Source organism: Falco peregrinus, chromosome 11, assembly GCF_023634155.1.
Source record: "Falco peregrinus isolate bFalPer1 chromosome 11, bFalPer1.pri, whole genome shotgun sequence".
Classification (NCBI taxonomy): domain Eukaryota; kingdom Metazoa; phylum Chordata; class Aves; order Falconiformes; family Falconidae; genus Falco; species Falco peregrinus.
The window spans coordinates 24052013-24065844 of NC_073731.1; the positions used below are offsets into that span (position 1 = coordinate 24052013).

Genomic DNA, 13832 nt, shown 5'->3' on the forward strand with positions numbered 1-13832 from the left:
AATTCTAGCATTTAAAAAAAAGTTTAACTAATTTGTAATAATCTAGTTCATTGCAGTACTGTGACCATCTGAAATGTTCAAGCATCTTAAAAACTGTCAATAACTGCTTTTATTCAGATCAGGGCTCAAGAAAAACTTAAAATACAGAATTTCCTTGCACACAAGGCAGATTCTGACTACTGCCTTAACACCACCCTAGGGATGATGAAGCCACTTTGAGGGACTGCATGAATCCTTTTTCAAAAACCCAAGCAAACAAACAAATGAGAAGTGTTAAGAGCTACTCAGTGAGGAGTGCGAATACAACACGCTAACTGTGAGGGAAGAGTTACACTGAAGTCAGCATTGCCAGATGATGAGCTTGGAGAGTTGCTATTCATTTTTAGAACCTGAATGACGGCTAATATACTATCAACAGAAAAGATTCACAGACACAAAAAGGTATATTACCGATTTCCCCATAGCATAGATTGCTAAACCCGCCAAATGAACAGCAATCTAATGTAGCTCCACCAGCTTCCATTAATACTAGGTGAGGATCTGGCCTCCCATTTTTAATAGCTGGACTAATTAAGCTGGAATTCTGTCACTGTCTATTCTAACTGGGTACAAAGTGAACGATAATCATTTGTAAAGCCACATATTCCACTATTTCCACACAAAGGAAAATACAACATACATACATGAAGCAACCCAGATTTTCTGCCATTTCATTATAATTTGCTTTTCAAATAAATTTGATTCCCTATATATCACCCACTTATGAGCTACACTTTCTGAAACAACAAGCAATGCAGATCAGCCACTGCAAACAACCCATAAAAAATTCTGAAAATGTCCAGATACCAGATATGAGAGATACATAGGAGATGTTTTGGTGTCAACAGTCCTGTAAGAAGTACGAAGTCCTGTAAGAAGTTTCAGAACTGAGAGTGCCAAGAGAGGATACAGTATTTCAGATGGTCTGAAAGCTGCGTTAGTGCCACTCAACAGGTTCCCCTCTGAACCATAATTTTTAACCTTGCTACAATATAGGGACAGAAAAAATTGAGGCTATGACTTTGCCTCCATGGAGAAAACTGAAACATATGGAATAACCTCTTGAAAAAACAAACTCTGCACCTGAAACAAGAAGGAATTTTATTTTGGAATAATTACTCCAGTGGAATTATTTCACATGGACAGCTATTCTGAGCAAGATCTGTAGTATACTAGGAATAATACCTTCTATCATAGCCACATGGTACTATACTTAGTCCCACAGACAGTATTAAAAGGCACACAGTACTAATGGAGGATTAAAAGCAGAATTCAGCCAGACTGACTAGCAATAGAAAAAAATAAGAAACAGACATCTACCCATGATTTCCCGTATCAACTTTGGCAGTTTTACATCCAATTTTCCTTCTTAGAAAAGAAAAAAACAAAACAAAACCCTTTTCTCACTCTAACTAGCTTTATAAAAAGGAAAATAGCTAAAACACCCAATCTTACACGTGAATGCAGATTTAATTCTACCACCTGAAGCAAACTAATCACCAGCTTCCAAGGAGTCTGAAAGGCCAAACTTTAAAGACTGGTTATAAACAAAACCAACTAGAAAATATCTTAAACGTGTTCTTTTTCAAAAAGGGCAAATTGTTGCCTGTCCACACCCCCATACCCCCTTTTAGCACTTGCAATATTATTTAAAGAAATCACTAGGGATACATTTGAAAAGTTTTTCCGTAAACTACACTAGAATCTTTATGTTGTTTCATCTGTTCTTGTAAATCTGAAAGAATCCACCAAAACATAAGCACAGTCAAAGAAACTATATTTCAGGAGAACCAATTGTGATCCTTGAAAATCTGGTTTTTCATAACACCAAGACACAAAATTAAAAACAGAAAAATGCAACGTTTCTTCCTTGAGTAAAGTGTACGCTGCTGTACTGCTAATAACCATTATGCAGGAAAGCAAATGAAAAGACGATACCTATTTGTTGTGTGCTTAAAAGCTCATCAGTGTCTGCTGAAAGCTTCAGTATAAAGCGTAACACATACTCAAAAATACCCATATACCTAGACTTGTTTTCAAGTAACAGTCCATGGGTGGCCTTATACCAAAATGAAGTGCTCCTCTGAATCAGTCTGCAGAAACTTTCTTGTGCTACTCAACAGGAGATGCAGACAGGACCCAGCACTTCAATCCCACCCCAGCTCAGCCCAGTATGACATTGCTTCACCCTTCCTTCTCTAGCTTCTGGCCTGTGACTTGTTAAGAACCTTGATCTAGGTGTTGCTGGCTATGCCTCACTGACATGCTTGAGAATGTGTACAGAAATTCCCCGTTCAACCTGTATTGTGTGTGACCAGAAACCCAACTGACCCCAAGACACAACTCCAAAACCCTAACACTAGGTCTCTCTCAGAAACACTGGATGCTAGATGAAAAGCACCATTATCTTCCCACAATAAATGATTTAACATCTAGCTGTCGTAAGAGAAGCCACTCTATATATTTTCTGTAAGTGGGTTTCGGACCTTGCCCCAAAAGCTAAAATAAAACTCAGGATCTTCTTCCAGGCACTGTGATTTCTATCATGAATTTTATATGACAATTCACAAAATGACAATGTAATAAAGTCCTTCCAAATGGGAAGGAAAGCAAAATGCCTGATCAATGTTTCACTTAGGATTACTTTTAACAACTGTTTGTTAAGGAAAATTTCTAGAAGAAAACTCCCCACTAACAGGATAAGATTTCTGGAGAAGATGCACACTGGCAGATGTGCAGAAGTTCTTGTAAGGAATATGATGCTTCTCTCAAAGCTGCTTAAACTTGATTTTATTTCAGGTCTGCAGCTAAATTTTTTTTGTAAATAGATTTAGGCTGTCAATTTCCAGGCATGCTGTGCCATCAGCATGTAGAGACTGCTGTGACAAACGTGGAGGCTGCAGCAGCAAATTTTATTACAAACTGGTAATTGAATTGAACAGGTTTACATTTGAATAGATTTACTGCAGCATGATCTCTGACATGCTGCATGGGACTGAAACCCTTGTCTGTACATAAAGAAACATTTAAGATACAGAGGCAATTATTTCAGCTCCGTGTAAGTCCATGCTAATCAATAAATTTACATCACTTTACTACACCTGCAAGAAGTAAAGCACATCATCACTCTTCACTCAGTGCATAAAGGATGTGGTCAAAGACAAAAACTCATCTCCAGACTTTCCCATAGGTAAAAACAACACCTGCCTCCAAAACCACCTTCCAAGAACAACAAAAGAAAAAAGTATCTCTAATCCAAGTACAACCGTAAAAGTGTACTATGAATCAGTATGGTTTCAAAAATAAATGTGGCCACTAAAGTCGGAAAGAAAACAAAGCGCCCTTGTAAGTTCTTTTAGGTTGTCCTATAAGGTGGCAGATAAGCAATACCTGAAAAGAACATAAGCTAACTCTTCCTTAAATGAAAAGACTCGGTAATTAAAAATACATAGAAATCTTACTGTGTTTTGACAGAAAAACTCACACAGTAAGAGTGGAAAAACTATGGTGTGCCCAGCAGCGGGCCTAGCAAAGGAACCTTCTTTACAAAGGAGTTAGCTATTTTGTCATTGTAGAACATTCAGAAAAAGGTATGTACTTTTAGGGTAAACAATTTATGAATTCCTGATCAAAAAAAACCAACAAACTGTGGGATTGATTTGCATCCATGGATAATAATTTGTGCAAAAAATCTGATTCACAACGTGCATCTGATTTGCCCAACTAAATTATCTGTTAGCAAAACTGTACGCAGAAACATAGTAAAGCCGCACACAATTTTGGTAACAGATAATTACTCATTTGTAGAAGAGTCACTTCATTTCCTCATGCAGTCCCAGAAGCTGCACACGGACAAGATTTTTAAATACATATGTTAATGCATGTGCAATGGTGCCCTCAAAATTTAAAAGGAAGGTCTAATTAACCTGTATGTACTCTTGGTAGCACTGTTTTGTTTCCAATCAAGTTGCTCAACATAACTGTAAATTAGGTTACTAGTGATACAGGGTCTTAACTTACTAAAAAAAGATGTTAAGCAGCACAGCCCCTTTCAAAAGGTGCCATACTCACACATTTATTTCTTTCTACAGTTTATCTAAGCATCACAATTTAACCTTTAAGTTAACTGCTCCTAGTGGTCAGTTATATGAGGATTTTGGCAAATAAAGAACTGTCCCACCATCACTGGAAGGGAGGGTCAAATCCTGCCGTTCTTACTGAGGCAAAATCCCCATTGAATCTGACAGGAGTTTTGCTCAAGTAAGACTAAGGACAGCAGGATTTGGCTCACAGGATCATAGCATCTGCCAAAGCAGTTGCACAGAACTGGGTTTATTCTTAGTAAGTATAATCCAATAAGAATATGTCTGTAGGTGCGTGATAGGCCTAATTTGTCCATCATCTCTCCACTGGTCTGTATTGTTCTTGGATTTTACTGATAGCTGTATATCAAACCTGTTCTAAATTACCATCAAACGATCTGCAAAAATCGGCCATCTATTAGAGCTGACTTTTTAAGCATTGACAAAGAAAAATTGCATGGGACTATTTTAAACTGGTTGCTTAACACCAAGTACTCTCCAGTGAAGACAGTATTTAGAAAACATTATGTTGATTCCATTTTGAAAGGTTATCTAGCTCAGAAGTCCATGACATCTTCTGTTATTCTTTCTTGGTGGTAATAATGCACTACAACAATAATGTATACAATACATGCACATAAAAGTATATTTTTGCATATACATTAACAGCAACAGAAGTGCATAGCACGTGACCAAGGTTTAAGAAACTGTTCTTTCTGTAACATTGATGAATCAAGTTCCAGGCAAGATAGTACTGTTTCTTGGAAACGTTTTCTTCTATTTACAAGTTATTCAAGATCTTCAAAATGTAACTGATTAATTGAAACACTCAACATATACTTACACTGAGGGGCAGAGGTTCTCACATGCTTTTTAGAAAAAAAGGGAAAAAAGAAAAGAAAAAAAAAAAAAGAAAAAAAAAAAAAAAAGAGGGGTGGATATTACTCTTCTGTATGCCATTATTTGCTCCAGTGTTGCTACAGTAACTTCAGTAGACACACTCAATATTTATACTTGCTTAATTGAGAAGTAACCCTTTCGTTTGTCCTGATGAAATGACAACAGAGTAAAAATAGGGGAAAAGAAGGCACAGCGTGTGTTTCTGCCAGAAACAGTGGATAAGGACTGGAGGAAAGAAATCTTTGAGAATTCATGGTGTTAAAGCATTTAAGGAAAATGAGAGGATATACTCTGATGATTCTTCTATTAGTTACCTGCTGAAGGAGAACAAATGCTGGGGTACTCTTGCTATACTACATGCAGTTTGAAATATTCCAGAGAAGATGAACTCTATGTACATACACCGTGATTCCATAGCTTAGAAACAGATGGTCAGGAAGAGCAAGTATACATGAAAACTGCCTTTACAGTAACTGGTTAGAACACTCACCTATCTGTCTTCTTTACCAGTTGCCCTACAACTGTTGCACATGTTCGCAGAGAGATACATATTGACTTGACCAGTCTTACCTTCTTTCAGCATGCCAACTTTTAGACACTTCATGAAGCGGCAGGCTTGGCAGGACTTGCGTCTGCGCTTTGTGATTTCACATTCATTCGTTGCTGGGCAGCTGTATTCTATGTTACCTGTAACAGAAATTATAGGAAAAGAGAGGTATTCAGAATCGCTGACTAATCAACACAATGGATATACAAAGTACTCATACAATTGCTGTTGTGTTTAATTTTGGAATATAACAAGAGTAAACTGTGCTATAGAAAGGAAACACCTTTCAAGTAAAACCAAAAAGCCAAGTCAGAGGATGAACTTTTTTTTTTTACTTTTTTTTTTTTTTTTTTTTTTTTTTAATCTAGACAGCTGTATGGGGGAAGAAAAAACCCAACCCCAAACCTCCACAATGTGAGTCTGTGTCTGGCTCCATACATGGTCCCTAGCAAAATCCTTCACATAGGTTATTCTTGCTGGTAGGATGAGGAAATTCTGTCATTGACTACACCAAGCAAGCCACATGCTCAGGCTCCTTGCCAGAACACTCTTCATTTCTTTTTTTTCCACCAATTTAATCAGTCTTTGTCTACAATACAAAAAAAAGACTGTTGTGCTTTATTGCACAATCAACTGTAACAGGTACTATGAGAGAGCTTTGCCCTTCCCCTTCCACAACAGCAGGCACAGTGTATCAGGCAGGGCTCACCAGCATTGTTACCACCACACCTAACACATTCTACAGCTGCCAGGTCAGATCTCTCAGCCAGGACATCTCTCCTTCTCTCTACAGAGTTCTTGTACCAAGAAGCATCAGAAATAGGATCATTCCTACCAAATTGTCAGAATAACAACATGGGGGAGATGTTTGCCTCTGCCTCTCCCAGCTTTCCTTAACGCTTAGAACAAGCTAGACCCTTAAATGTGAGCCCTCCTGGGCAAAGCAGTACCTCCATTTTTTTTTGTTACTGCTTAGTTCATATTACTTACCCTAAAAAACATGGGGGGGGGGGGGGGGGAGCCTAAAAAAAAGCCTGAAACTGAATGGGTAAAATACATATGAGTAACTTCCTTTACACTTCTTAAAAATCACATCTTTGGGTATTCAAGTCCAAATGGGAGAACATCTGTTCTCTTTTGCCCTAGTACCACTGCATTTTCCATAAAACAGCTTAGCTCAGCTTATTCAGCTGCCCAGCCATGCATCCTATTGCCCATGACTACATTCAGTATGACAGACTTTGCAGCAGTCAGAAGTTTCACCAGGAAACTGACTTTTAAATAAAGTATCTTCCCCATCAGCCTGTCACATCTTGCTTTAAAGGTATTTCTTTATTTTCTAACCCTTTCCCCCTGTGATTAAGTGCATTAGTATCTTAATGAAAATGCATTCTGTTTATTGCCCTCTTGGGAAGCAAGAGGTCATCACACCAAATGCATAAATTGTCATCAGAGGCAGTCCGAGCATAATTGCAATTTTGCTGCTCCATGTTTGCTGCACTCAGGGTCCATCAAAGTCCCCTGAAACATGCACAGGTTCTAATAATTAGCATAGAGTCTGCCTGGGACCACAGCATTGATGAAATATTTCAGAGTTAATCACACTTTGTAAACACTGATTTATATTGACTACCTTTCTCCAGACTGATGTGTCCTCATTAAATATCACATTAGTGGATTGCAGGATTGCACAAAGACCAAATGCTCAGCAACTGCTAATTCAACAGGAAATTATACTTAAACCACTTATACCTATTGAAAATTGGTTAAGTATTTATGATAAAGGAGGTCTGCATGGTACAATGTATATACTAACAATATAACCAGCATACTCTGCATGCCCTTTTCAGGCCTGTGCAGGCTTTCTTCCTCCTGAACACTGCTGCATCACTGACTTAGCAATGCCAGTGGGTAAAACAGATTTTGCTGTGTCTGAACACTACTGGCTCTTGTTAACAAAACTCAAAACTTCAGTTTAGTCCTCTTCCCCTTTCTTAGCTCCTGAGAAAAAAGCTATTTAAGAAACTGAAGGATACAGCAGGCAGGAAATTCAGCGCAACAGCTCCTGCAAAACTTCTTTCCAATACACATTAGCCGAGTTAGGAGATAACACTTCTGTAAGGATACATAGGAAAGGGTGGTAAAGGCAAGCTTTAAAAAAAGATTCATATTATCCTCTCACACTCTAACAAGGCATTTTTAGTGAGGTACAACCACTACACAGGGAGACCTTCAAAGCTTTCCACAAACTGTATTTCATTAACTTCATCATATTGTAGTCATAAATATATTGCCAACCCTATTTAAAACAAAAAAACAAAAAAAAGAAGAAAAGAAAAGAAACAGGGAATCAAAAATACTTTGCAGAACAAAGACATCTTTACGCAAGGTCAGAAATGATCTTGATCAAAATCAAGATTGAGATTACAACACAGAACTTCAAGCAGCAAAGCTCTGGTCCAAGGCAAGTGAAGCACTCCCACTGCAGCCAGAGCCCTTGTGCACAGATGACAACAGTTCAGATGCCAACGCCAAAGCTAGTATTCAAAATCAGAAAAATATAAGCAAGATTGCTTATTTCCCTAAATAGAGACTTCTAATCCATACCCTGACCTTTCAAGTTTGTGCAAAATCCTGTGAAACATGGCCAGGGTCTGTGGCCTGCAACACATTATGCACCGACAACCTAACATTTTTCCTGCAAATTCTTGCCACCTGAAAAGCTCTAGAATGAGCTGTTATTCTAGTCACTTAGTTTCCAGTTCTTTATCTTAGAAGGGGAATCTTCTCCTATCTATTTAGAGTACTTTAATGAATTATACTCTACAACTGATATTAAATCTTAATTTTTGATGTTAGTAAATAAACTTGGAAGATGGCAGCAAGAGTTCCTCCAATGAACTCAGCAGAATTACAGCAACTGGATTTATTGTTGCAGCAAAGAGCCACACCTTACCAATGGCCATAGATGGTTCCCCTAAAATGTTTCAGCTTTCTAGAATATGGCTAGACTGCAGTAAGGGTTCAAGAAAACTAGTATTTTGTCACCACTCCATACATGAATGCAGTACTTTATCAAATATTCTCATGGATAGACTTCATTTCTGACAGCGAGCTTTCCTTAAAAAAAACCAAAAACAAAAAAACCAACCAAAAAATAAAAAAAAAAAACCACCACAACCTCATGAATTTTGCAATGGACACTCAAAATGCATTTTACCTAGCACTCAAAAGTATTAGTGGATATATTTTTACTAAAGATCTACATCTACTGTATACTGCAGGTCATAAGAGTTCTCACAATTTCTTATTTATTTCTAGAGTTCTCACAATTTCTTATTTATTTCTATACACTAAAAAAATAAAGAAAGAAATTATTTTAAGAAGTGTTTGGGAATCTGTACAATTTCATAGGTGCACTACATCCATTCAGGATGCTCAGATCCACATTTGATTTCAACGAGGAAGATTCAGGAGGCCTGACCTTTAGTTGTCTACTACATGATGCTAGTGGCTGAAAGTGAGCAGCTAGTAAGAGTATGTAAGTTGAGTTTGCCCAGTCCTGTCAACAGCTGGAGAGGTGGCTGTGTTACACAGTGAACAAAATCAGCATGGCAGCTCTGAGTCTTTAAACTGGACTGACAAGAGCGATCGAGCAATTCATAATATCTCCTGGCTGGTTTACAGAAAGGACTGGGCTCTGATTACTTATTTCAGAGTCTTTTGTACAATTAGTTTGCAGGCAATATAATTTTCTCACTTACTCCTTAATAGAATTGTGCAGCTAGCTGGCTGATAGAGTAACAGCGTATATGTAAAACTCCTGCCTGAAGTGCCAGGGAATAATTTGTATATTCCTTTCAGCAGTGTAATGGACTTTTACAGTTTGGCAGTTAAAGGGCTGAGTAATGTAAACTAGTATGACGTTTGAAAATAAAAATATATGTCAAATCTTCACTCCCCAAACACACTGCCAGGTGCTATAATAATACAACAGGATTTATGCCAGCCCGAGTCCCTTTTTTCTCCTCACGCACTGAGGAATGTTCATTTAAAAACATTCCTTTTTTCTACTAATTTGTTAAATTTTATGATCTCGGTCAAAAAAATGAGAAAATACTACGAACACATGGTGCCTATCAAGTGCAACTGACTCACTAAAAATATGATGGCCTTTGATCATGAGAGAGCAGGTGAACTGCTAAAACTTACACTGCGCAACCGGCTCTGGGGTTTTAGATGCTTCAGACTGTCAGATCTTTACAGCTCCAGGTTAAACGGGCCAAGATATTAATTTTTCCATCTCACAGATGAGGTTTGAAGGTTACCTGTATGAGATATGGAGTCACTGTACAATTGTAATGGTACAGGGACTTACTCGATGGCTTTACAAGCTAGGCAATCAACTGGACTCAGCCAAGATGCTTGAGACCATTTTGGCCATTTCTCGCACAGAATTGACAGTAACACTCAAGGTAACAGAAGAGCAGTGAAAACAATGACAAAGAAGAGGCCACTGAGATGACTGGACCTTACGCCTTGACATCTGATCCCAAACGAAGGCGCTGTCATCAACAGTTACAAGTTTAGAACCTCACAGATATCAAGGGGGCGAAGCTGGCTCTAGAAAGTGGCTCCAGCCTGTGGGACAGGCTGAAATAGGGATCTCTCTTCCAGAAATACAAGAATAGAAGCTGCAAATAGCAATTGTCCACAGAAGCTTTATTTCCCTTTTCCCACTGTGACGTTAGATATTCTGACACTAAGATGTAAAAGGATTGCTATGAGCTACTGGAATATGCTCAGGACATCTTTGGAGAAGTAAAAGACATGAGGAGGACTGAGACACAGGGTGAAAATGTGCTTGGGAAGAGCAGCCATGAACCACTCACAGAAGCAGAAGGAATGCTGAAGACACCAGTGTTGAAACTTCTACTGTGTGAGAATGTAGATCCAGAAGTGGGGGGAAGGTAAAAAAGGCAAAAAAATAGAGAGGAATTAATTATTCCTTCAATGTAGTAATTTTATGCTACTATCAGCTCATGGAACTGTATTTCAGTATCTCTTTATTTATATTCAATAATGCCCCATTTTTCTCCCAAACTTTCTCTTTCAGCTTCTGTAACCTAATACCTTTTTTTCAAAAGCTTGTATTTAAAAATCAAGTGTTCTCATTATTCTTAATAGAGGCCTCTGCATCACTGGATTTAAGCCTTTCTGCAGTAAGGTTGACCCCAGGCACCACCTTCATGCTCTGTCTTCCTGGGTGACAGACCCAAAGGAATACACCTGCTTCTCTGTGGACTGGCACGCATGAAAACTCTGGAAAATGAAAAGTAGCCAGGATTACAGCCATAGATCGTCTGGGAATTAATAAAACGCAAGTCTTAGAAAGAGACAGAGGAATCTAAGCCAACACAGAGAGCGAATTACAGTACATCAGGTCACACCTTGATATGTAATCCAACCAGAACAGAAACAAGCAGCTCCTGAGAAACCGAGGAGAAATAGGTGCTATCGGAAATAAAAAGCAACAACAGGCTAACTTAGGAAAAGAAGAATAAAGAAAAAGTCCCAGATGGGCTTGTATTTGATGTTTATAGAACTTAGCAAAGCTAAACTGAGAAAAGTAAAAATATTTTCTCTGAGGTTAAAAATTTCAGTTCCTGCAGACTCTGCTCCCTACTTTGCAGTCAGAACTCAACTGAATTTGAGTAAATATTTTCACAAGTAAAAGTACTCTTATCAATAAGGTTTCAGAAATGGGGTCAGGTTGGAATGAGGTTGGACTTGAACCTAGCTGAATCCAGTTTGGGCTGACAAATCCTTAGATGGATTCACCTGATACTGTAGATAGCTCTATGAATTATAGACCTATGAATTCTGCTACTTGTCATCTGGAGCTGATTAAGCCTGAAGTTGACTGTATTCACAATTTTTCACCCAGATGACTTCAGAAACAATATTGCGCACACAGAGTTACAGAATGTTTTAAAATGTGGTTCTTAAATGCCTCAAATATTTTTTTAAGATTACAGGACTCTATATGAAGGATTATGCTTACGTGTCTGTTGCTTGTGTTGCCTTTTCTGTCACAATAAGAAACTAATGAGAAACGGCTGGTTTTTAAATTACTCTACAGTGTAAGATGGTGTTTGACAGAGGGAAACAGCCAGCTTAAAAGTGGATTTTAAAGGAAACCACTATGTTGAGTCACCTAAAAGAAGCCGGTTTACTATGTTACTGAATTGTAATATGCTTATAACTTCTAAAATGCATTTCCTAATTTCTTTTTCTTTTACTCCTAGAAAACAACATGAATGCAGAATTGAAACAAAAATGTAAAGGTGATGCTGGTTGCTCTGACTGCACGACATTTTTGCACCAGCCTCTAACTTTAGGTAGATGGGTTTCCAGCATCATAAAAACCACTATAATTTTCAGTATAAGGCTGATATTAGGGGGTGTTGAATGACACCTGTTAGGGCCCAGCTACCTTTGATTCCCACTGGAGTCAACTTCTTTGTCTTCAACAGAAATGAAGGGCATTTAGGTCATCGTAACAGAGAATCAGTGCTTTGAAGACACAAATAGAACTGAACCCCTGCTGCCTGGCAGTCACCAAAGAGCTATCCAAGTCAGAAAGACCAAACCATCTACATTTTATCCTTACTGGTATTTATCTGGGTCTGGTTTGATACATCCTACCAAGGTAGCACGGAAAATTGTCATTGTTTGTTTATGGGTACACAGAACATTTCAGTCTGTAAAGCCACAAACCAAATTACTTTCACAGCAGAGAAAAAAAAAAATCATTTAAAAAGTTATAGAAAGATTAAAATAAATCACTGGCTAGCTGAGATTTCATGTGTCTCTAGTTTCAAACTACACAGAGCTTCGTAAGTGGGCTGGAAGCTTTCAGTTTATAGGAAATAGAGACCCAGACCCAATTATAATGGCATTGCTACATACGCACTGTTCCAGTACTACTTGCAAACCACATCTCTTTCTGAGTGATTCTGATGAGTTCAAAATAGCTATGCACAAATCGGGATGCTCATTCTTATTCTCTAATAATCTAAATGCAGCATATAATTAACAAGGCTGTAAGGAAAGCAGTGGTAGTAAAAAGGATAGAACCACCTGTATACCTTTAAACTTCTCTCTGGTTCTCAGATTTCAGTGTATTTATATTTTATTGCCTCATCTTGTTTGGCTGCCATAGTTACACAATGACATTATGACAGAATAAAAGACGTGTTGGAAGGAATGAAAAAATACTCAGTCACTAGTTTAATTGGCCCAAAGGTACAGAGAAATCGGGGAAAAGGGAAGATATCTATCATTGCTTGCTTAAAATATTCTTTGAAAGAAATGCTGATGCACAGACTTTCACTTATATAAGGAAGGTGAATGATTTAATCAGGTAATGATGGATTCAGGTGACATTTAGTGTTAGGTTCACTGGAGGGCTGCCATCTTTGCGCCAGAGCCAAGGTCCACAGACTACTGCACCAAGACGCAAGCCTCCACACTATCTTTCCATAAAAACGATAATCTTAGCTACCAGTAAGGATGCTGAAAAGCCATAAAATCTTACTTAATTTGCTTTCACTTCCTCCACAAAAATGATGTACCGTATTATAGGAGTCAGCTTTGAGAGATGCAAATTAACCTTTGGAAGCCACTTCTGTCATGTGCAACTTCAAATCAAACTTTATGTTGCCCATTTTAAATGTCACCTTTCTGAATTTACATAGATAGTTCTAACTTGCCTAATTTAAACGTCCTGATTTTTTTTATATATTTATTTATTTATTTATTTACTTATTTACTGTAAAGCATTTGTACATTTACAGGTCAAATTAGCTCAGTAATGGGTAACCGCTCTAGAGAGGGCTGAAGAACCTGAACACTAAAGGGATTAAAAACAACTCTGGGTAACCAAAAAAGGCGAACAAAGTACAAAGCACTGCCATCTATCTCCTAATTTAGGCAGGCTTTGAAGACCATAGGAACTACATTACTGCAGAACTGTAGAGCTGAAGGCTCTTAGATGATCAGCATAAAATGAGATAGCAGACTTGGTCTAGTTCACATAATGACCAAAAAGACAACAGAATTCCCAAGATGGAATATTTCTTGTTGTGTTAGGAGACATGGATAAGCAACAAATCTCAGGAATAAAGCTCTTAAATGAGAGCGAAAGTATGATTGCAGGGCTCCTTACTACCAATTGCTTTACTCACCCTGTGTATAAACAG

General features: G+C 38.0%; 1 protein-coding gene across 33 annotated transcripts in view; it reads right to left on the bottom strand.

Moving 5' to 3' along the window:
• The window catches only part of ESRRG (estrogen related receptor gamma), a 406664-nt gene that overhangs the window by 110235 nt on the left and 282597 nt on the right, over positions 1 to 13832 (bottom strand). For all 33 annotated transcript variants that reach the window (XM_055816313.1, XM_027788550.2, XM_055816307.1 and 30 more), the window contains one exon: positions 5592 to 5708. In XM_055816313.1, the coding sequence (XP_055672288.1) occupies positions 5592 to 5708 (117 nt within the window). The remainder of the gene's footprint in view (positions 1 to 5591; positions 5709 to 13832) is intronic.